Raw genomic sequence first — 24280 nt, forward strand, 5'->3', positions numbered from 1 at the left:
TAAAAAATACTGACAGAGCCAATAACAGGATTCTCACAAGCTCCAGTAGTGAGCTGCCTAATAAAGGAGAATGGTCAATCAGGTGCCTTAGAAAAGGCATTGTGTGGCCAGTAGGTTGACTGTCCACATCTACCAAATGACACGCAAAGTAGAACATAACAAACTCAGATTCATTTCAGAATGTAAAAATGCGTCTCGTCGTTGTGGTTTTCGTTACTTTTATTAAGTGGTTGACACCAGACGGTGTGGTTATATAGATACAGTCAATGAGTAAAATGTTATTATACATAAGAAAAAAAAAGGATAAAACTAAAAATAACCAAAAACTAAAAATAACCAAAAACAATTGTCCACTGACCAAACATGGAGACCTGTGTTTAAGAGCTTAGCAAGGTCCAACACGGAGGCCTGAGAGTCAGCCAGGGAGGAGGAATGTTACCAGTAAGGCTGCTACATTTCCCCTAACTTTCCCAACATCCTAGTTGCAGGATTCCTTTCCGATTCTGGGAATCTTCCAAATGGGATTTCTGGAAAACCTGGGAATTTTAGGAAAGTTACCTGGGAATTTTAGGAAAGTTACCTGGGAATTTTAGGAAAGTTACCTGGGAATTTGCAACCCTACTTATTAAGCTAATTTTATTTCAGTTTCTCCAAGGCCCAGATTTACAGTTAAGAGACTAATATCTCATTCTGACTTCAACAACATCTTTCCTCCTTATTCCATAACGTGTCGTCAAATCATAGGAAGTAAAACAAGGCTCAGACTTTTAAATAAATACACTAACTTTAAACGGACATTTTTTGGCCTCTTTGTTGAGTGCTGTCCATCGATATTTCTGCTGCAGTCAGGCCCGGGCTAGTCTGTCCAGAGTCAGACTTGGGGCTCCTGCCTGCCTCTGTCTGCCCTCACAACGAGACAGGACGCAAACCAACCAACCAACACCTCAGACTCTAAAGAAACAGGCCATCTGACTCCAGCAGGCGACCAGGCGTCTGGCTACACAACGAAACAAGTGCATCACATTTCTTCTTCATTAGGAGGACAGACAAGGCTGCTGTTGTTTCTTTAAACAGATTTAACGACTATTCTTAACTATGCAACGTACAAGATTTCTGTCCATTCGCGGTAGGTAGGTATGATGGCTGGGTTCGGGAGGGTCGGAACAGTTTCGGGGGGGGGGGGGGGAGATTGTTAAGTTTAGTTGATCTTGTCCTGGAATATGTAGAGGTTGTTGGTGGCGGCGACAGCGATGACGTTCTCCTTTGGGTGCCAGGCGGTGTGCAGGATCTTCTTGTTGAAGTCCAGACTGTCTACGCTGATCTCATCCTTCTTCCTCTTCCCCCCGGTGGACACCTTGCGGGCTTTCAGGATGGCCCGAGGTTTACTGTTCTCTCTAGAGGCCTCCAGCGTGATGTCCCTCCGCGTGTTCCGGTCAAACATCCGGAAGAAGTTGTTGTATGAGCCCGTCATGATGGCACTGTGGAGGAGGAACAGCAAAACAAGGTGAATTGCACATCCCAAAAATGTCTACAATTGTAAAGTGATTTTGGGTCCTTGAAAAGCGCTATATAAATACCATGTATTATTATAAAGACCTATTATTAAATAGAAATTCGGTGCTGGACAAAAATACTAGATAAAGAATTGACATTGTATTTATTTATCTAGTGTAAAGAAAGCAACCCATCAAAGGGGTAAGAGTAATGTTGTAACGTCATCGTGGTTCTAGAAGGGTAACGTTGTAACGTCATCGTGGTTCTAGAAGAGTAACGTTGTAAAGTCATCGTGGTTCTAGAAGAGTAACGTCATCGTGGTTCTAGAAGAGTAACGTCATCGTGGTTCTAGAAGAGTAACGTCATCGTGGTTCTAGAAGAGTAATGGTGTAACGTCATCGTGGTTCTAGAAGAGTAATGGTGTAACGTCATCGTGGTTCTAGAAGAGTAATGGTGTAACGTCATCGTGGTTCTAGAAGAGTATTGGTGTAACCTCATCGTGGTTCTAGAAGGGTAATGTTCTAATCTCATGGTTCTAGAAGGGTAATGTTGTAGAGTCATCATGGTTCTAGAAGAGTAATGTTGTAGAGTCATCATGGTTCTAGAAGGGTAATGTAACGTCATCATGGTTCTAGAAGAGTAATGTAACGACATCATGGTTCTAGAAGGGTAATGTTGTAACGTCATCATGGTTCTAGAAGAGTAATGTTGTAACGTCGTCATGGTTCTAGAAGGGTAATGTTGTAACGTCATAATGGTTCTCGAAGAGTAATGTAACGACATCATGGTTCTGGAAGGGTAATGTTGTAACGTCGTCATGGTTCTAGAAGGGTAATGTTGTAACGTCGTCATGGTTCTAGAAGGGTAATGTTGTAACGTCGTCATGGTTCTAGAAGGGTAATGTTGTAACGTCGTCATGGTTCTAGAAGGGTAATGTTGTAACGTCATCGTGGTTCTAGAAGAGTAACGTTGTAACGTCATCGTGGTTCTAGAAGAGTAATGTTGTAACGTCATCATGGTTCTAGAAGAGTACTGTTGTAACGTCATCGTGGTTCTAGAAGAGTACTGTTGTAACGTCGTCGTGGTTCTAGAAGGGTAATGTTGTAACGTCATCGTGGTTCTAGAAGGGTAATGTTGTAACGTCGTCATGGTTCTAGAAGGGTAATGTTGTAACGTCATCATGGTTCTAGAAGGGTAATGTTGTAACGTCGTCATGGTTCTAGAAGGGTACTGTTGTAATGTCATCATGGTTCTAGAAGGGTACTGTTGTAACGTCGTCATGGTTCTGGAAGGGTAATGTTGTAACGTCATCATGGTTCTAGAAGGGTAATGTTGTAACGTCGTCATGGTTCTAGAAGGGTAATGTTGTAACGTCGTCATGGTTCTAGAAGGGTAATGTAACGTCGTCATGGTTCTAGAAGGGTAATGTAACGTCGTCATGGTACTAGAAGGGTAATGTTGTAACGTCGCCATGGTTCTAGAAGGGTAATGTTGTAATGTCGTCATGGTTCTAGAAGGGTAATGTTGTAACGTCGTCATGGTTCTAGAAGAGTAATGTTGTAGTTGTCTTTGCTTGGCAGTCGATTGCAGGTATGAATTGTAATCAGGGGAGAACGACTGCCCCCTCTCATTGAAACCACGGAAATTCAAGGCCGATTTTATCTTCAATGCGCTGTTGAGTCTTCACATAGGAATGAATGGAGTCAGGTGATCCAGGCCTTTGTATATACAGCCATTGATTGTAATGCAGGTGTTTGTTATTTGTGTGTTGTGGGTCCATTTATGAGATCATAACTTTCAAACTGATTCTAAAGTTCAGTGTCCATTGGCTTGCGGTACGGTACCTGTCAGAACCGTTCCAGCAGCACTCAAACTTGTCGAAGATGCAATCGTTTTCATACAGCGAGCAGAGCTTGCTACGGAGGTACTCGTGCACCTATACAAAATAAACACATTAAAACAGTTCAGATCAGTTCATTTATTTGGCCTTTAGGAAGAATGTGTCTTTCATTCTTGAGACAAGAATTTAAAAGATTTAACAAAATAACATATCTACACTGAACAAAAATATAAAAAGCAACATGTAAAGTGTTGGTCCCATGTTTCATGAGCTGAAATAAAATATCCCAGAAATGTTCCATACAAACCAAAAGCTTATTTCTCTCAAATGTTGTGCACTAACATCCCTGTTAGTGAGCATTTGTCCTTTGCCAAGATAATCTATCCACCTGACAGGTGTGGTATATAGTAAGAAGCTGATTAAACATGCTCGTTACACAGGTGAACCTTGTGCTGGGGACAATAAAAGGCCACTAAAATGTGCAGTTGTGTCACCCAACACAATGCCACAGATACCTCAAGTTTTGAGGGAGCGTGCAATTGGCATGCTGACTGCAGGCATGTACACTAGAGCTGTTGCCAGAGAATCAAATGTTCCAACATCGTTTTAGAGAATTTGGCAGTACGTCCAACCGGCCTCACAGCAGGCCACATGTAACCACGCCAACCCAGGACCTCCACATCCGGCTTCTTCACCTGTGGGATTGTCTGAGACCAGCTACCCAGACAGCTGATGAAACTGAGGAGTATTTATGTCTGTAATAAAGCCCTTGTGAGGAAAAAAGTAATTCTGACTAGCTGGACCTGGCTCCCCAGTAGATGGGCCTATGCCCTCCCAGACCCATCCATGGCTGCGCCCCTGCCTAGTCATGTGAAATCTATAGATCAGGGCCTATTGGATTTATTTCAATTGACTAATTTCCTTATATGAACTGTAAAAGTGTTGAAATTGTTGCATGTTGGGTTTATATCTTTGTTCACTATACATATTGTTTCTGGCTGTTTTCATACCACTGCAATTCATTCAAAATGTGATGAAAACATACTACTACACAACGTACTATAACGTAGTGCTCTATAGCCAGAGGAATGTAGGTAAAGTCCAGTCAGTACCTGGCAGATCTCTACAGGTAAAGTTCCAGTCAGTACCTGGCAGGTCTCTACAGGTAAAGTTCCAGTCAGTACCTGGCAGGTCTCTACAGGCAAAGTTCCAGTCAGTACCTGGCAGGTCTCTACAGGCAAAGTTCCAGTCAGTACCTGGTAAGTCTCTACAGGTAAAGTTCCAGTCAGTACCTGGTAAGTCTCTACAGACAGGTCTCTACAGGTAAAGTTCCAGTCAGTACCTGGTAAGTCTCTACAGCCAGGTCTCTACATGTAAAGTTCCAGTCAGTACCTGGTAAGTCTCTACAGACAGGTCTCTACAGGTAAAGTTCCAGTCAGTACCTGGTAAGTCTCCACAGGCCGGTTTTCCATGTTCAGATCCCACACCTTGACTGACAGGTAGTCTCTGGTCATCATGTAACGGCCGCTGTGGCTGAACTTCACATCAGATATTGAGGAGATGATCTCTGAGAAGAAGGACCGGCTGCTAGGGTCCTCTGGCTCCTCGAAGACTGAGAAACAAATAAATATAAACCATTCCAAACCAGTTCATTTAAAACAGCAACGTATAGGCCAGTTAGCAGACGCTTTTATCTCAAGTGACTTAGTCATGCATGCAGACATGTTATTGTATGGGTGGTCCTGGTAATCAAAGCCTCAATCCTGGCATTGCAAGCCAGGGTGTATGAGCCTTACTGTCATTCAACTGAAGAATCATTACATGATAATTAATTAAGACGTTATAGAGGAATCATTCATGCTCATGACAAGTCTTACAACGTATTATAACTGCATCATACATCCTAGTCTATAAATAAACAATGAAAGCTCTCTAATCAGCCGAAAACAAAGCCTATATTCCTTAACAGTTGTACCGCTACCCTAAAGAACTGAGAGGGTACTACACGGATTACATCATTCTGTATGTTACATCATCACCTGCTGACATCAGAGGGAAACTACTGTGAAAACACACAAAAACAGCTTGTATGTGAAAACACATCTGACTTAGTTTGAGGAACGCTCAACTCCGTTCTCTTATTTGGAGTAGAGTTTTGATAACAGGTCGCAGGACTTCCTAGCAACAACATTGAGCCACCATCAGTCGACTCTTGTAAAAACAAATTGCAATTCTGAAAACGCTGTTCTGTGGAAAATCTCCCCAGTGCCAGAATTGATTTTTCGGCATAACACCGGTACCTATGCTTTTCCTGTACAACTGCGGCCCTTCCCCAGGGTGCTGAAATTCATACTTTTAGCAAATACAACCGGCGACTTTTCCCTCGTTGCTTTTACTATGTCAGGTGAGATTCAATTGGGTCCGTGCTATCTGCTATCCTTGGGATTTCCATACCCTAACATTTAAAATGTCAACTTCAAAATGGGGTACGGACAACCAAAGGATCCCGGATAGCAGGGACCCAGTTGAATCTCACTTGACGTCGTAATGAGGAAACAGTCGGTGGTTGTATGTGCTAAAAGTTTTTATTGAAAGTATGAATTTCAGCATCCTGCGGAAGGGCCGCAGATGTACAAGACAAACATAGGTACAGGTAAGGGTTTTCAGAACTGCCATTTTTACAAGAATCGACTGATGGTGGCTCATTGTTGTTGCTAGCAAATCCCACGACCAGTTATCAACACTCAACTCCGCCTCGATAGAACAGAACAGAGTTGAGCGTTCTTCAGCCTTATGTGACCCAGAACACATCCCAGCGCACCTCTGGTGCTCCTGTCCTATCAGGGCTATAGTAATAATGTTGAAGATACTGTAGAAACCCAGCGCACCTCTGGTGCTCCTATCCTATCAGAGCTATAGTAATAATGTTGAAGATACTGTAGAAACCCAGCGCACCTCTGGTGTTCCTGTCCTATCAGGGCTATAGTAATAATGTTGAAGATACTGTAGAAACCCAGCGCACCTCTGGTGCTCCTATCCTATCAGAGCTATAGTAATAATGTTGAAGATACTGTAGAAACCCAGCACACCTCTGGTGCTCCTATCCTATCAGAGCTATAGTAATAATGTTGAAGATACTGTAGAAACCCAGCACACCTCTGGTGCTCCTATCCTATCAGAGCTATAGTAATAATGTTGAAGATACTGTAGAAACCCATACATTGTGTAGAGACCCCAGATTTATTTCAATCAATAAAACGACAGGTGCATTCAGTGTACATGTATCCATCCTTTCTGAACCCTGCAAGTAACTGGATGCAAGTTCACTACTTCGTATACATGCATGACTGTATGTCACTTTGGATAAAAGCGTCTCCTAAATGGCGCATTTACACTGAACAAAAATATAAAAACGCAACATGTTTCATGAGTCGGAAATAGAAGATCCCAGAAAATGTTCCATACGCAACAAAAAGCTTATTTCTCTCAAATTTACATCCCTGTTAGAGTGAGCATTTCTCCTTTACCAAAATAATCCATCCACCTGACAGGTGTGGCATATCAAGAAGCTGATTAAACGGCATCATCTTTACACAGGTGCACCTTGTGCTGGGGACAATAAAAGGCCACTAAAATGTGCAGTTGTTTTCACACAACAACGGCATAGATGTCTCAAGTTGAGGGAGCATGTAATTGGCATGCTGACTGCAGGAAAGTCCACCACATGAACATTCAAATCTCCACCATAAGTCACCTTCAACGTTATTTTAGAGGATGTGTATGGCGCCGTGTGGGCGAGCGGTTTGCTGATTTCAACTTTGTAAACAGAGTGCCCCATGGTGGCGATGGGGTTATGGTGGAGGCAGGCATAAGCTTTGGATAACAAACACAATTGCATTTTATCAATGGCAATTTGAATGCACAGAGATACCGTGATGAGATCCTGAGGCCCATTGTTGTGCCATTCATCCGCCGCCATCACCTCATGTTTCAGCATGATAATGCACGGCCCCATGACGCAAGGATCTGTACACAATTCCTAGAAGCTGAAAATGTCCCAGTTCTTCCCTGGCCTGCATACTCACCAGACATGTCACCCAATGAGCATGTTCGGGATGCTCTGGATCCAGGTGTACGACAGCGTGTTCGTTCCCGCCAATATCCAGCAACTTCACACAGCCATTGAAGAGGAGTGGAACAACATTCCATAGCCACAATCAACAGCCTGATCAACTCTATGTGAAGGAGATGTGTCGCGCTGCATGAGGCAAGCGGTGGTCACACCAGATACTGACAGGTTTTCTGATCCACACGGTATCTGTGACCAACAGATGCATATCTGTATTCCCAGTCATGTGAAATCCATAGATTAGGACCTAATGAATGTATTTCTATTGTCTGATTTCCTATATATAAACTGTAACTCAGTTTGAAGTTGCGTTTATATTTTTTTTGTTCAGTATATTATTCTATCTATTTATGTAAAGTTTTACCCAATGATATTATTGACTTACATTTGCTTTGCCTATCACAGAGGGCAGCAGCTCGCATGTCACAGAGGCGGATGGTCCCCTTGCTGCTACTGTACACAAATACATTACACTGGTGTGGATGGCACTCTGCAGCTGTGATGACTTCTGTCAGCTCCTCCATATTGGCAGGCTTTATATCTACAATGTCTGGGGGAGGGGGGCACGATCAAGGATCAACACCACCAGGACATGGCAAGGGCATAGACACACTCACAGGTAGACACACTCACAGGTAGACACAGGTAGACACACTCACAGGTAGACACAGGTAGACACACTCACAGGTACACACTCACAGGTAGACACAGGTAGACACACTCACAGGTAGACACAGGTAGACACAGGTACACACTCACAGGTAGACACACTCACAGGTAGACACACTCACAGGTAGACACACTCACAGGTAGACAGGTAGACACACTCACAGGTACACACACTCACTGTTAGACATACTCACAGGTACACACACTCACAGGTAGACATACTCACAGGTACACACACTCACATGTAGACATACTCACAGGTAGACATACTCACAGGTACACACACTCACAGGTAGACACAGGTAGACACACAGTCACAGGTAGACACACAGTCACAGGTAGACACACAGTCACAGGTAGACACACTCACAGGTAGACACAGGTAGACACACTCACAGGTAGACACAGGTAGACACACTCACAGGTAGACACAGGTAGACACTCACAGGTAGACACACTCACAGGTAGACATAGGTAGACACACTCACAGGTAGACACAGGTAGACACACTCACAGGTAGACACACTCACAGGTACACATACAGGTAGACATAGGTAGACACACTCACAGGTACACACACACTCACAGGTACACACACACTCACAGGTAGACACACTCACAGGTAGACACACTCACAGGTAGACACACATCACAGGTAGACACACATCACAGGTAGACACACTCACAGGTAGACACACCCAGGTAGACACACTCACAGGTAGACACAGGTAGACACACAGTCACAGGTACACACACAGTCACAGGTAGACACACAGTCACAGGTAGACACACAGTCACAGGTAGACACACAGTCACAGGTAGACATAGGTAGACACACTCACAGGTACACATACTCACAGGTAGACAGAGGTAGACACTCACAGGTAGACACACTCACAGGTAGACACACTCACAGGTACACACACTCACAGGTAGACACACTCACAGGTAGACACACTCACAGGTAGACACACTCACAGGTAGACACAGGTACACACACAGTCACAGGTACACACACAGTCACAGGTAGACACACAGTCACAGGTAGACACACAGTCACAGGTAGACACACAGTCACAGGTAGACATAGGTAGACACACTCACAGGTACACATACTCACAGGTACACACACTCACAGGTACACACACTCACAGGTACACACACTCACAGGTAGACACACTCACAGGTAGACATAGGTAGACACACTCACAGGTAGACATAGGTAGACACACTCACAGGTAGACATAGGTAGACACACTCACAGGTAGTCACACTCACAGGTAGACACAGGTAGACACACTCACAGGTAGACACACTCACAGGTAGACACACTCACAGGTAGAAACACACAAATCTTCACATTTAAATGAAATACATGTTGTGTACTTTTTTGTGATTAAAAAGGATACTAAAACTTCTATCTGTGATTTCTAAGTGCCAGAGGTTAACCCTGAGATCATCAGCTGAAAGGTATGTTTCATGATCACTATTTACAGAGATGGAATTGATGTGATATGTGTGTGCGTTAGCGAATATCCTCCTTGGGCTAGCCTCCACCATCAGATCCATGGGCAGCAGCACAGGCACCTGGAACAAAGCATCCTTTATTATGAAGATATAGGACGTTTAAAAATAACCTGCAGTTCGCTCATTTTCTGAAGATGACAAATACATGTAGTAGTGAAGTAGGGGGGAGTTAGTTACATATCGCAATATTATATCGATACTTTGACTCAAAATATATATATATTTTTTGCTAGATAACGCTAGCGGGTGCTAGTTGGTTGTACATGCGGCAAAAATAGTGGATTTTCATCCTATTGCTTGTTCTCTATCATCCATTTTAAAATAGTGAGCAAACATGTTTTCAGAACTTTTATTTCCATGACTGATCAAAACTGATTTTCGCATGCTCTCTCCTTTCCCTCTGCAGCTGAGTGGACAAAACCTGCTCTTTCCATGACATTGACTGACCAGATGAATCCAGGTGAAGCTATGATCCCTTATTGATGTCACTTGTTAAATCCACTTCAATCAGTGTAGATGAAGGGGAGGAGACAGGTTAAAGAAGGATTTTTAAGCCTTGAGACATGGATTGTGTATGTGTGCCATTCAGAGAGTAAATGGACAAGACAAAATATTTAAGTGCCTTTGAACGAGGTATGGCCGTAGGCGCCAGGCGCACCGGTCTGAGTCAAGAACAGCAAAGCTGCTGGGTTTTTCACGCTCAACAGTTTCCCGTGTTACTATGGGGTTTTCTGATTTTCTGTTTGTTACTAGTCTTGTTGGCAGAGTAAAAGTAAATGTGGACAGTCCTAGCCTCTTCAAAGTGGGCAGAAATATGATTTAATATTCCATATTTTTGGGGCGTCAACAATTTAGCAACAGTAGAGATTTATTAAAATATGTATTTAAAAGAGTTTAATTAAACTAAGAGATCACAGGTCTGTGTTGGGTTCGGGCTGTGGCAAGGCGGGGTGCGGAAGGAGTCACGGCGGGGTGCGGAAGGAGTCACGGCGGGGTGCGGAAGGAGCCACGGCGGGGTGCGGAAGGAGCCAGGGCGGGGTGATGAAGGAGTCACGGCGGGGTGCGGAAGGAGTCACGGCGGGGTGCGGAAGGAGTCACGGCGGGGTGCGGAAGGAGTCACGGCGGGGTGCGGAAGGAGTCACGGCGGGGTGCGGAAGGAGCCAGGGCGGGGTGATGATGGAGCCAGGGCGGGGTGATGAAGGAGTCAGGGCGGGGTGATGAAGGAGTCAGGGCGGGGTGATGAAGGAGTCACGGCGGGGTGCGGAAGGAGTCACGGCGGGGTGCGGAAGGAGTCACGGCGGGGTGATGAAGGAGTCACGGCGGGGTGATGAAGGAGTCACGGCGGGGTGATGAAGGAGTCACGGCGGGGTGATGAAGGAGTCACGGCGGGGTGCGGAAGGAGTCACGGCGGGGTGCGGAAGGAGTCACGGCGGGGTGCGGAAGGAGTCACGGCGGGGTGCGGAAGGAGTCACGGCGGGGTGCGGAAGGAGTCACGGCGGGGTGCGGAAGGAGTCACGGCGGGGTGAGTGCTTTCTGAAGGAACTGTATATTATATACTTTTACATTTTTTTTTTTTTTTTACTAACAAATAATATCAATAATATGTCAATCGTATATCAGGTAAGCAATCATATGCGAGATGGATCAGAAGGGATGACATAATCACTGTTTAAAAAGGCACGGACACACTGGTAGCGTTTGCCGGCCAAGAGTACTTGGCACCTCTGAACAGAGTGCCGGACGTAATTTGCGAACCGAGTGCAAACTGATTCTACTTGTCCAAACTTGTGAAAATGTCAGAACGGCTAACGGCGGGCGGTTCCTAAAACACACTGCGCCTAACGAACGGTTCCTAAAACACATTGCGCCTAACGAACGGTTCCTAAAACACACTGCGCCTAACGAACGGAGAACGAACGGTTCCTAAAACACACTGTGCCTAACGAACGGTTCCTAAAACACACTGCGCCTAACGAACGGTTCCTAAAACACACTGCGCCTAACGAACGGAGAACGAACGGTTCCTAAAACACACTGCGCCTAACGAACGGTTCCTAAAACACACTGCGCCTAACGAACGGTTCCTAAAACACACTGCGCCTAACGAACGGAGAACGAACGGTTCCTAAAACACACTGCGCCTAACGAACGGTTCCTAAAACACACTGCGCCTAACGAACGGTTCCTAAAACACACTGCGCCTAACGAACGGAGAACGAACGGTTCCTAAAACACACTGCGCCTAACGAACGGTTCCTAAAACACACTGCGCCTAACGAACGGAGAACGAACGGTTCCTAAAACACACTGCGCCTAACGAACGGTTCCTAAAACACACTGCGCCTAACGAACGGAGAACGAACGGTTCCTAAAACACACTGCGCCTAACAAACGGAGAACGAACGGCAGGTTAATATCAGACCGTCACTCGGTGCCATGTATTTTCTCCCTCACATTTCCACTCCAAATACTTTACGTGTTTTTATTTTTTTATTTCCCTGATCGGGATCATTCAAAACTATATCAGGTAAACGGTGATGAACAAGATGAGACATACCCGTAACGACGTGATTCTAAAAGGATCTCTCAGTCTTCCATCCTCGTCTTTCAAGTTGTAGCCTTCTGCTCTTTTGTCCCTTTGGCTGATTTTCCATAGCTTGATGGTTTTGTCTGGGTTGTGAAAAAGGCAATTAGCACAGATTTACAGTCACCTTGGCCTTCCGTCTGTAAAAAGACTTTAGAGGAAGGGGTTAAGCTACCTTTACAGTTCAACATTCAGTGCATTTCCTTGGAACGTCTGTGGTGCTGAAGCGTCGTCACCTCGACCTAATGTTATCAGAAATACGAACGAAGAGCTCCGTGACTTACCGTTTGTTGAGAGCAGAGAGTGTGCAGCATTTTGTTGAGGTAACCATCTTATTTTGTTGATTTTCTCCTCGATTTCTAAGCTTTTCAAATAGTCAAACTCGGGTTCATGGCTCTGGAAAGTGCTGTACACATTGTACTCTCCTCTGGAATGAGGACGGTTTTTACTCTGGAAGAAATAAACCAGCTCATTATTAGTACGACTATATTTCACAACCACCACAATGCACTTCAAAAAATAAATTAAATACGATTTTGTACATCACATGCTATATTAAAAGGTGAATCCGACTAATGTTTTCAAGGTGCGTTTTAGTCTTAAACGTTGTTTTTTTCTATTGATTTATGGCTGTTTGATAGTTAACTGACCTCTTGTTCCCGTTGGAATATGACAACCCGGCCTCCTTTGTCTCCTGTTGCTAGTAGTTCTCCAGAATAGTTAAACTCAACCGTTGAGATTATGTCGGCTGAGAGAGACAACAACAAAAAAACGTCATGAGCGCATAACATTTCATGTAGGCAGTTTTTTTTTTTTACATATGTAAAAAATAATGATAAATAAACCTGAACTTATGACACACAATAACACGGGTTAGGTTTACGTCACAAAACAAAAACATGATCAATATCCAGTCTGACGTAGCAGTGGGTTTTTCAATCATATTATAAAGAGCGGGGCCTAATGAACATTCCCCTCTCAGTATAGGCCTGAACCCTATCAGGCACACGGCATCCTGTACTGTAGCACCCACTGCAACAACACTAGCAGCTCACTGGGGAATAATGACAACACAACCCACTGTAGCAACACTAGCAGCTCACTGGAGAATAATGACAACACAACCCACTGTAGCAACACTAGCAGCTCACTGTGGGAATAATGACAACACAACACAACCCACTGCAACAACACTAGCAGCTCACTGGGGAATAATGACAACACAACACAACCCACTGCAACAACACTAGAAGCTCACTGGAGAATAATGACAAGACAACCCACTGCAACACTAGCAGCTCACTGGAGAATAATGACAAGACAACCCACTGCAACAACACTAGCAGCTCACTGTAGAATAATGACAAAACAACCCGCTGCAACAACACTAGCAACTCACTGGGGAATAATGACAACACAACACAACCCACTGCAACAACACTAGCAGCTCACTGGGGAATAATGACAACACAACACAACCCACTGCAACAACACTAGAAGCTCACTGGAGAATAATGACAAGACAACCCACTGCAACACTAGCAGCTCACTGGAGAATAATGACAAGACAACCCACTGCAACAACACTAGCAACTCACTGTGGGAATAATGACAAGACAACCCACTGCAACAACACTAGCAGCTCACTGTAGAATAATGACAAAACAACCCGCTGCAACAACACTAGCAACTCACTGGGGGAATAATGACAACACAACCCACTGCAACAACACTAGCAGCTCACTGGAGAATAATGACAACACAACACAACCCACTGCAACACTAGCAGCTCACTGGAGAATAATGACAAGACAACCCACTGCAACAACACTAGCAGCTCACTGGAGAATAATGACAACACAACCCACTGCAACAACACTAGCAGCTCACTGGGGAATAATGACAACACAACACAACCCACTGCAACAACACTAGAAGCTCACTGGAGAATAATGACAAGACAACCCACTGCAACACTAGCAGCTCACTGGAGAATAATGACAAGACAACCCACTGCAACAACACTAGCAACTCACTGTGGGAATAATGACAAGACAACCCACTGCAACAACACTAGCAGCTCACTGTAGAATAATGACAAAACAACCCGCTGCAACAACACTAGCAACTCACTGGGGGAATAATGACAACACAACCCACTGCAACAACACTAGCAGCTCACTGGAGAATAATGACAACACAACACAACCCACTGCAACAACACTAGCAGCTCACTGGGGAATAATGACAACACAACACAACCCACTGTAACAACACTAGCAGCTCACTGGGGAATAATGACAACACAACACAACCCACTGTAACAACACTAGAAGCTCACTGGAGAATAATGACAACACAACACAACCCACTGCAACAACACTAGCAGCTCACTGGGGAATAATGACAACACAACACAACCCACTGCAACAACACTAGCAGCTCACTGGGGAATAATGACAACACAACACAACCCACTGTAACAACACTAGCAGCTCACTGGGGAATAATGACAACACAACACAACCCACTGTAACAACACTAGAAGCTCACTGGAGAATAATGACAACACAAAACAGCCAAATCAAATGTATTTATAAAGCCCTTCTTACATCAGCTGATATCTCAAAGTGCTGTACAGAAACCCAGCCTAAAACCCCAAACAGCAAGTAATGCAGGTGTAGAAGCACGGTGGCTAGGAAAAACTCCCTAGAAATGCCAGAACCTAGGAAGAAACCTAGAGAGGAACCAGGCTATGAGGGGTGGCCAGTCCTCTTCTGGCTGTGAGGGGTGGAGAACCCACTGCAACAACACTAGCAGCTCAGTGGGGGACTTGGCATCACAGCAAGACAAAACAACCATGAGCCATGCTAGTCTCCTGAAAAATGCGTAATATGCTCGATACAAGTAGTAGGCTAGCTAGGCTATAAATTCTGTTCTGAAGTCCACTGCCAAAGATGCCCTCCTCTTGGCCACAGTAGCAACATCTCTCTTTTAAAGCTAATTTCCTGTAATTCTACACATTTTGCCATGGCTTATGCTGTCAGAGTGTCTGTAGTTTTTGTTGTTGTGATTGTTAGTTCACAAAGATGATCTTAAAACATACAGTGCCTTCGAAAAGTATTCAGTCCCCTTGACTTTTTACATATTTCATTACGTTACAGCCTTATTCTAAAATGTATTAAATAAAACATTTTCAATCTACACAGAATACTCCATAATCACAAAGCGAAAACAGGTTTAGACATTTATGCAAAAAAGAAAAATCACATTTACATAAATATTCAGACCCTTTACTCAGTACTTTGTTGCAGCACTTTTGGCAATGAGTACAGCCTTAAGTCTTCAGGGGGGTGACCCTACAAGCTTGGCACACCTGTATTTGGGGAGTTTCTCCCTTTCTTCTCTGCAGATCCTATCAATCTGTCTGGTTTGATGGGGAGCATCGCTGTACAGCTATTTTTAGGTCTCTCCAGAGATGTTCGATCAGGTTCAAGTCTGGGCTCTGGCTGGGCAACTTAAGAACATTCAGAAACTTGTCCCGAAGCCACACTTACATTGTCTTGGCTGAGTGCTTAGGGTCTTTGTCCTGTTGGAAGGTGAACCTTCATCCCAGTCTGAGGTCCTGAGCAGGTTTTTAATCAAGGACCTCTCTGTACTTTGTTCCATTCATCTTTCCCTTGATCCTGACTAGTCTCCCAGTCCCTGCTGCTGAAAATCATCCCCACAGCATGATGCTGCCACCACCATACTTCACCATAGGGATGGTGCCAGGTTTCCTCCAGACGTGACGCTTGGCATTCAGGCCAGAGAGTTCAATCTTGGTTTCATCAGACCAGAGCATCTTGTTTCTCATGGTCTGAGAGTCTTTAGGTGCCTTCTGGCAAACACCAAGCAGGCTGTCATGTGCCTTTTATTGAGGAGTGGCTTCAGTCTGGCCACTCTACCATAAAGGCCTGATTGGTGGATTGCTGCAAAGATGGTTGTACTTCTGGAAGGTTCTCCCATCTCCACTGAGGTACTCTGAAGCTCTATCAGAGTGACCATTGGGTTCTTGGTCACCTCCCTGACCAAGGCCCTTCTCCCCTGATTGATCAGTTTGGCCCGGGCACCCAGCTCTAGGAAGAGTCTTGGTGGTTCCAAACTTCTTCCATTTAACAAAATGTGTAAAAAAAACATTAGGAACACCTGCCTAATATTGAGTTGCACCCTCCTTTGTCCTCAGAACAGCCACAATTTGTGGGCATGGACTACAAGGTGTCAAAGAGTGATGTTGGCCCATGTTGACTCCACTGCTTCCCACAGTTATCAAGTTGGCTGGATGTCCTTTGGGTGGTGGCCCATTCTTGATACACACGGGAAACTGTTGCGCGCGAAAAACCCAGCAGTGTTGCGTTCTTGACACAAACCAGTGCACCTGGCACCTACTACCATACCCCTTTCAAAGGCATCTTTTGTCTTGCCCATTCATCCTCTGAATGGCACACATACACAATCCATGTCTCGAAGGCTTAAAATTAGGGTTGGGTGGTATGCAGATTTTCATACCGTTTCTGTACCATAGCGGAGTATATGGTATTACCAAGAGGGGGTTGAATGTCTCTACTGTAACCAAGAAGTTTCATCTTCACATCTAGCCACTTAGCAAACCAAATGCATAGCTGGAGCCCTGAGCTGGATAATTTAATTAACATCCTATATTTCTTATAATTATACTCAACTTAAAATATATCTATTTATTTTTCAAACAGTATTGAAAAATCATACCTTCTCTATTTCAAAATATAGCGTTTATACCATATTCGGTGGTATAGCCCAGGCCTAGAAACAATAAGTAATAACTAGAAGTCTTGAAACACACGATTAACGCTCACTATTGGACGGCACCCTAAAATGACAAAAAGGAGCCGATCGTGGACCACAGGAAACGGAGAGCTGAGCACGCCCCCATCCACATCCACGTGGCTGTAGTGGAGCGGGTCGACAGCTCTGAGATCCTCGGTGTCCACATCACTAAGGAATTATAATGGTCCACACACACCAACACAGACGTGAAGAAGGCACAACAACACCTCTTTCCCCTCAGGAGGCGGAAAATATTTGGCATGGGCCATCAGATCATCAAAAAGTTAAACAGCTTCACCATTGAGAGAATCTTGACCGGCTGCCTCAACGCTTGGTATGGCAACTGCTTGGCATTTGATCGCAAGGAACCACAGAGGGTAGTGAGTACAACCCAGTACATCACTAGGGCCGAGCTCTCTGTTATTCAAGCACTCTATACCAGGCGGTGTGAGAGAAAGGCCCTAAAAATTGTTAAAGTCTCCAGCGATTCAAGTCAGACTATTCCCTCTGCTTTCGCATAGCAAGCGGTACCGATGCACCAAGTCTGGAACCAACAGGACGCTGAACATCTTTTATCCCCAAGCCACAAGACTGCTAAATAGTTAACCAAATAGCTACCTGGGCTATCTGCATTGGTCCCATTTTGCACTAACTCTTTTGACTCATCACATACGCTGCTGCTACTGTCTATTATCTATCCTGTTGCCTAGTCACTTTACCCCTATCTATATGTACAGAGCTACCTCCCTTACCTCGTACCCCTGCACATTGACTTGGTACCTGTACCCTGTGTATACAGCCATGTTATTACCTCTACCCCTGCACATTGACTTGGTACTGGTACCCTGTGTTTACAGCCATGTTATTACCCCTGCACATTGACTTGGTACTGGTACCCTGTGTTTACAGCCATGTTACTACCCCTGCACATTGACTTGGTACTGGTACCCTGTGTTTATTGCCATGTTATTACCCCTGCACATTGACTTGGTACTGGTACCCTGTGTATACAGCCATGTTATTACCTCTACCCCTGCACATTGACTTGGTATTGGTACCCTGTGTATACAGCCATGTTATTACCTCTACCCCTGCACATTGACTTGGTACTGGTACCCTGTGTATACAGCCATGTTATTACCCCTGCACATTGACTAGGTACTGGTACCCTGTGTATACAGCCATGTTATTACCCCTGCACATTGACTTGGTACTGGTACCCTGTGTATACAGCCATGTTATTACCCCTGCACATTGACTAGGTACTGGTACCCTGTGTATACAGCCATGTTATTACCCCTGCACATTGACTTGGTACTGGTACCCTGTGTATACAGCCATGTTATTACCCCTGCACATTGACTTGGTACTGGTACCCTGTGTATACAGCCATGTTATTACCCCTGCACATTGACTTGGTACTGGTACCCTGTGTATACAGCCATGTTATTACCCCTGCACATTGACTTGGTACTGGTACCCTGTGTATATAGCCATGTTATTACCCCTGCACATTGACTTGGTACTGGTACCCTGTGTATACAGCCATGTTATTACCCCTGCACATTGACTAGGTACTGGTACCCTGTGTATACAGCCATGTTATTACCCCTGCACATTGACTTGGTACTGGTACCCTGTGTATACAGCCATGTTATTACCCCTGCACATTGACTTGGTACTGGTACCCTGTATATACAGCCATGTTATTACCCCTGCACATTGACTTGGTACTGGTACCCTTTGTATACAGCCATGTTAGTACCCCTGCACATTGACTTGGTACTGGTACTCTGTGTATACAGCCAAATTATCACTACTCAGCTTGTATTGATTTCTCATGTTTTTATCCTTCTATTATTTGTTTATCTTTCTCCTTGCGTTGTTGGGAAGGGTCGGTCAATAAGCATTTCACCATTAGTCTACAGCCGTGGCCAAAAGTTTTGAGAATGACACAAATATTAATTTTCACAGTCTGCTGCCTCAGTTTGTATGATGGCAATTTGCATATACTCCAGAATGTTATGAAGAGTGATCAGATGAATTGCAATTAATTGCAAAATCCCTCTTTGCCATGCAAATGAACTGAATCCGGCAAAAATATTTCCACTGCATTTCAGCCCTGCCACAAAAGGACCAGCTGACATCATGTCAGTGATTCTCTCGTTAACACAGGTGTGAGTGTTGATGAGGACAAGGCTGGAGATCACTCCGTCATGCTGATTGAGTTCAAATAACAGACTGGAAGCTTCAAAAGAAGGGTGGTGCTTGGAATCATTGTTCTTCCTCTGTTAACCATGGTTACCTGCAAGGAAACACATGCCGTCATCATTGCTCTGCACAAAAAGGGCTTCACAGGCAAGGATATTGCTGCCAGTAAGATTGCACCTAAAGGAGAGCGGTTCAATTGTTGTGAAGAAGGCTTCAGGGCGCCCAAGAAAGTCCAGCAAGCGCCAGGACCGTTTCCTAAAGTTGATTCAGCTGTGGGATCGGTGCACCACCAGTACAGAGCTTGCTCAGGAATGGCAGCAGGCAGGTGTGAGTGCATCTGCATGCACAGTGAGGCGAAGTCTTTTGGAGGATGGCCTGGTGTCAAGAAGGGCAGCAAAGAAGCCACTTCTCTCCAGGAAAAACATCAGGGACAGACTAATATTCTGCAAAAAGGTACAGGGATTGGACTACTGAGGACTGGGGTAAAGTCATCTTCTCTGATGAATCCCCTTTCCGATTGTTTGGGGCATCCGGAAAAAAGCTTGTCCGGAGAAGACAAGGTGAGCGCTACCATCAGTCCTGTGCCATGCCAACAGTAAAGCATCCTGAGACCATTCATGTGTGGGGTTGCTTCTCAGCCAAGGGAGTGGGCTCACTCACAATTTTTCCTAAATACACAACCATGAATAAAGAATGGTACCAACACATCCTCTGAGAGCAACTTCTCCCAACCATCCAGGAACAGTTTGGTGACGAACAATGCCTTTTCCAACATGATGGAGCACCTTGCCATAAGGCAAAAGTGATAACTAAGTGGCTCGGAAAACAAAACATCAATATTTTGGGTCCATGGCCAGGAAACTCCCCAGACCTTAATCCCATTGAGAACTTGTAGTCAATCCTCAAGAGGCGGGTAGACAAACAAAAACCCACAAATTCTGACAAACTCCAGGCATTGATTATGCAAGAATGGGCTGCCATCAGTCAGGATGTGGCCCAGAAGTTAATTGACAGCATGCCAGGGCGGATTGCGGAGGTCTTGAAAAAGAAGGGTCAACACTGCAAATATTGACTCTTTGCATCAACTTCATGTAATTGTCAATAAAAGCCTTTGACACTTATGAAATGCTTGTAATTATACTTCAGTATTCCATAGTAACATCTGACAAAAATATCTAAAGACACTGAAGCAGCAAACTTTGTGGAAATTAATATTTGTGTCATTCTCAAAACTTTTGGCCACGACTGTACACCGGTTGCTTACCAAGGATGATGACAAATAACATTTGATTTGAAAACCTACTTGATTGGATAAGATCCTGTGAGTGAACACAGTAGTGTCTATTCCAGTCATGTCTGTCTAGATAGCCATTATGATCACATCACATCACGTCTTACGGGTTCACGTGACATCACGTCTTACGGGTTCACGTGACATCACGTCTTACGGGTTCACGTGACATCACGTCTTACGGGTTCACGTGACATCACGTCTTACGGGTTCACGTGACATCACGTCTTACAGGTTCACGTGCGCCGAATACAACAGGTGTAGACCTTACCGTGAAATGCTTACTTACAAGCCCTTAATTAACAATGCAGTTCAAGAAAGAGTTAAGAAAATATTTACCAAATAAACTAAAGTAAAAATAGTAAAATACAAATTAAAACTAACAATAACGAGGCTATATACAGGGGGTACCGGTACAGAGTAAATGTGTGGGGTTACAGGTTAGTTGAGGTAATTTGTACATCTAGGTAGGGGTAATGTGACTATGCATAGATAATAACCAGCGAGTAGCAGCAGTGTACAAACAAATGGGGGGGGGGTCAATGTAAATAGTCCGGGTGGCCATTTGATTAATTGTTCAGCAGTCTTATGGCTTGGAGGTAGAAGCTGTTAAGGAGCCTTTTGGTCCTAGACTTGGCGCTCCGGTACCACTTGCCGTGCGGTAGCAGAGAGAACAGTATATGACTTGGGTGACTGGAGTCTTTGATAAGATGTACTTTGTTGTACATTAACTTACAGATAATGAATATGTCTCTATGCTCACAACCTAACCACCTTAGACACACAACCACCCCCCACCCCGTTTGGCTGGAAGCCAATGGGTCAGGCGCAGTGCAGCGCCCCTGTAGCATATTATAAAGAGGTACTAGGACTCTATACCTTGGTTAAAGGATGCAGCTGACGTCAGGGAAGTGCACCCAGCCATGGAAGATCTAAGCACGGCCTGTACAACAAGACCGCAGCAAGGGAAATCTATTTATTCTCTGTGCTGGTTGAGACTGTATGATGATGCAGAGCCAAGGGTCGTATTCATTAGGACATAACGTAGCGAAAGCTTTGGCCGAGAATGAAAATGAGGGTTTCTTTATTAAACAAATTGAGGTAGTCTCTCTCTGTTTCAGTCTTCATGCACATGTATGGCTTGTTCATGAAGAATAGAGAGAGGCTGCAGTATGGATGACTGGGCAGGAAAGATTCAGATGGCCCCTCTGTGCTGCTGGGGGCGCACGCTCTCTCTCTCCCCGTCATGCTGGGGGTGTGCTCTCTCTCTCTCTCTCTCCGTCATGCTGGGGGCGCGCTCGCGCTCTCTCTCCGTCATGCTGGGGGCGCGCTCGCGCTCTCTCTCCGTCATGCTGGGGGCGCGCTCTCTCTCTCTCCCCCCGTCATGCTGGGGGGGGGGGCTCTCTCTCCCCCTGATGCTAGGGGGCCCTCTCTCCCCGTGATGCTGGGGACTCTCTCACTCTCGGTGTCTCTTTTAGTGCCACATCTCACAGCTAGGCCACTGGATTATTTATAACAAAGCAGCAGTGAGGAGGAGAGGAGCCGGAAACGACCAGCTGACAGCAGCACAGCAGTATCCCTCCTGCCCTTTCTCCTGGGATGCCCCAGCACAGTGTGCCACCTGCCAGTCCACAACAGATACACAGACCAATCCCTTTCTTCAAAAACAGATGATTAATTGTGGTGCAAAATATAATGTCAGTACGACAAGTAGTCCTAGTCCCAAACTACACAACCGAATAGCTTCAGAATCAGTATCACAGTAGTGCAGCAAAGATAGTCCTGTACAGATATAAACATACATCTTTCCACTTTGAGAGACCAAGGTGATTAGCTAGTTACACACTGTACTGTGTGGGAACCTGTGGATCGTACTGTACAGTTAGGAAGGCACCCCTATATGTCTGAGATACCCTTATTTTAAACCAGAGGGACCAGCATCACCAAATCTGTCAGCCTTCACACTGCCAGCCAATAGCAGGCCTTACAGGCCAGATCAATGTGTAGCTACATCCTAATCGATGCCGTCTTAGATAACAGGGGTGTGCAGGGCAATGTATCCATGATTCTCTTTCACACCAACACTGACAGTGTTACAAGATCTTGCAGTGTTTTCACAGCTATAGGTCTATAACTATATAGTTAAAGCCTATGTTTAGTGACAGATGTAGTTAGCAAATATCTGACCTTGTTCTGCCTGGTGAAGTGAGAACAACTGTTAACTAAACCATGTGCTTACAATAACTATAGGTCAACCACCTACACCTAGCTAGCCAAAACAATAGCACGTGCAGCTAACTAGAGAGCTCCCCTAAATAGCCATAGCTATAATTGGCTAGCCTTGCTAGTTATCTAGCTAGCGAGTTAACAAGGTTTGAATGCTGCCAACTTAGGCACTAGGCTAGCTAGATAGTTAACTAGCAACCATCTGTATTAGCGACGTTGCTAGCTTGCTAACGTTAGCTTGCACAAAACACCCGTGATTAGGTCAATGAATAACATTCAAAATGTTCATCGATCTGTTGAAATGGAAACGAGTTTACCTTCAGCCACATCTTCGTCTATGGCTCCCTTCACTTGAGAGAAGCACCATTGGAAATCGTTCCCTCCTCCGACACCTACAAAACATCACAAATTGAATAAGGTGAATAAATAGACAGAAAATACTAGCAGATGTTAAAGAAACAGAGAGAAATTATTCCCACCTTTAAATGTGTACTTCAACATAGCAACTAGCTAACTATGGAGTGTAATTTGGCACACATTCTCAGAGCTTATCGGTTGCTTGCTAGCCAAGAAACTTGCAATGCTTTTAGGCCGCGCTGATGCGTGAGAACAGTGTAGGGCCCCCGCCTACAAAGTTGTCAACCTTACCTGCCATTGCCACTTTCTGCAACAGAACTGGCTTCTTTAGGGGCTCTTCCGATAGTGTTTTGAGTTGTAAGGATTGTATTTCAGTACAGGTTATTACAAGGAAACAGTTATTTAGACTCGTGAATATGGGCTTACAGAAATGCCCGTGATTTTTTTTTTTCAATCCAAAATGGCGCACATTGACAGTCGACATGACACGGTGACGTCATTTAGACGCTTCAGAAGTCTATTTCAGTCCCTCGACCGCCTCAGAAGTGCACCGTTTATGCGCAGCTTCGCAGGGCCTTGGCGAGCTGACAGATACAGGCGTGGGAAAGTGGACTGTTATCTGTGTGTTTTTCCCCCATAATGACCATTCAATGTTTTTTCAAAACATCTCTATTTTTTTTTTTTCATACTTAGATAAAGACATTCGACACAATATATGACAGAGACATTGTCATAGGCATGGAAATCTAAGAGATATACAGAGCATAATCCTAGGCCATTGGCTGGCGTTTTACAACCATTTTTATACCAGGGAATAGAAATCGCCAGTTTGTAGTCCTAAAAACCGGAAATGAGTTAACACTGGTTCGTTCAGCCATTCCTATGGGAAAATTCACAGGGAAATAATAGTTTTTTAGAATAAACAGCGAAAACAAGGTCTGAGGTTAACACAGGCTTAGGATATTTTATATTTATTATTCTATGAGATAATGTCAATCAGTTAACATGACATTTATGAATTATGAAACCTTTATGTTATTTTTTTTTAATTACACAAATGCTTAAAAAATCACAAAAAGTGACGTTAGCTCATGAGGATTATCTCAC

At 44.5% G+C, this 24280-nt stretch overlaps 1 protein-coding gene across 3 annotated transcripts; it reads right to left on the bottom strand.

Annotated features, from left to right (window-relative positions):
* Positions 1-201: 201 nt before the first annotated feature.
* On the bottom strand, positions 202-23752 carry LOC106560222 (serine/threonine-protein phosphatase 2A 55 kDa regulatory subunit B delta isoform). 3 transcript variants are annotated; one of them, XR_006760427.1, is made up of 11 exons: positions 23465-23750; positions 23134-23208; positions 12894-12991; positions 12528-12693; positions 12217-12329; positions 9542-9719; positions 7849-8013; positions 4777-4946; positions 3339-3430; positions 603-1478; positions 202-558 (listed from the first exon to the last, which is right to left on the bottom strand). XR_006760427.1 is itself a non-coding variant. In XM_045701114.1 (10 exons), the coding sequence occupies exons 1-10, from the start codon at positions 23315-23317 to the stop codon at positions 1199-1201; spliced, it is 1359 nt and encodes a 452-aa protein (XP_045557070.1). In that variant the 5' UTR covers positions 23318-23752; the 3' UTR covers positions 202-1198. The 3 variants fall into 3 exon arrangements, 2 of the variants coding, with proteins under 2 accessions (XP_045557070.1, XP_045557069.1); XM_045701114.1 differs by having other exon boundaries at positions 202-1478; positions 23296-23752; XM_045701113.1 differs by having other exon boundaries at positions 202-1478.
* Positions 23753-24280: the final 528 nt, after the last annotated feature.

This window comes from Salmo salar, chromosome ssa18 (assembly GCF_905237065.1).
Source record: "Salmo salar chromosome ssa18, Ssal_v3.1, whole genome shotgun sequence".
Taxonomy (NCBI): domain Eukaryota; kingdom Metazoa; phylum Chordata; class Actinopteri; order Salmoniformes; family Salmonidae; genus Salmo; species Salmo salar.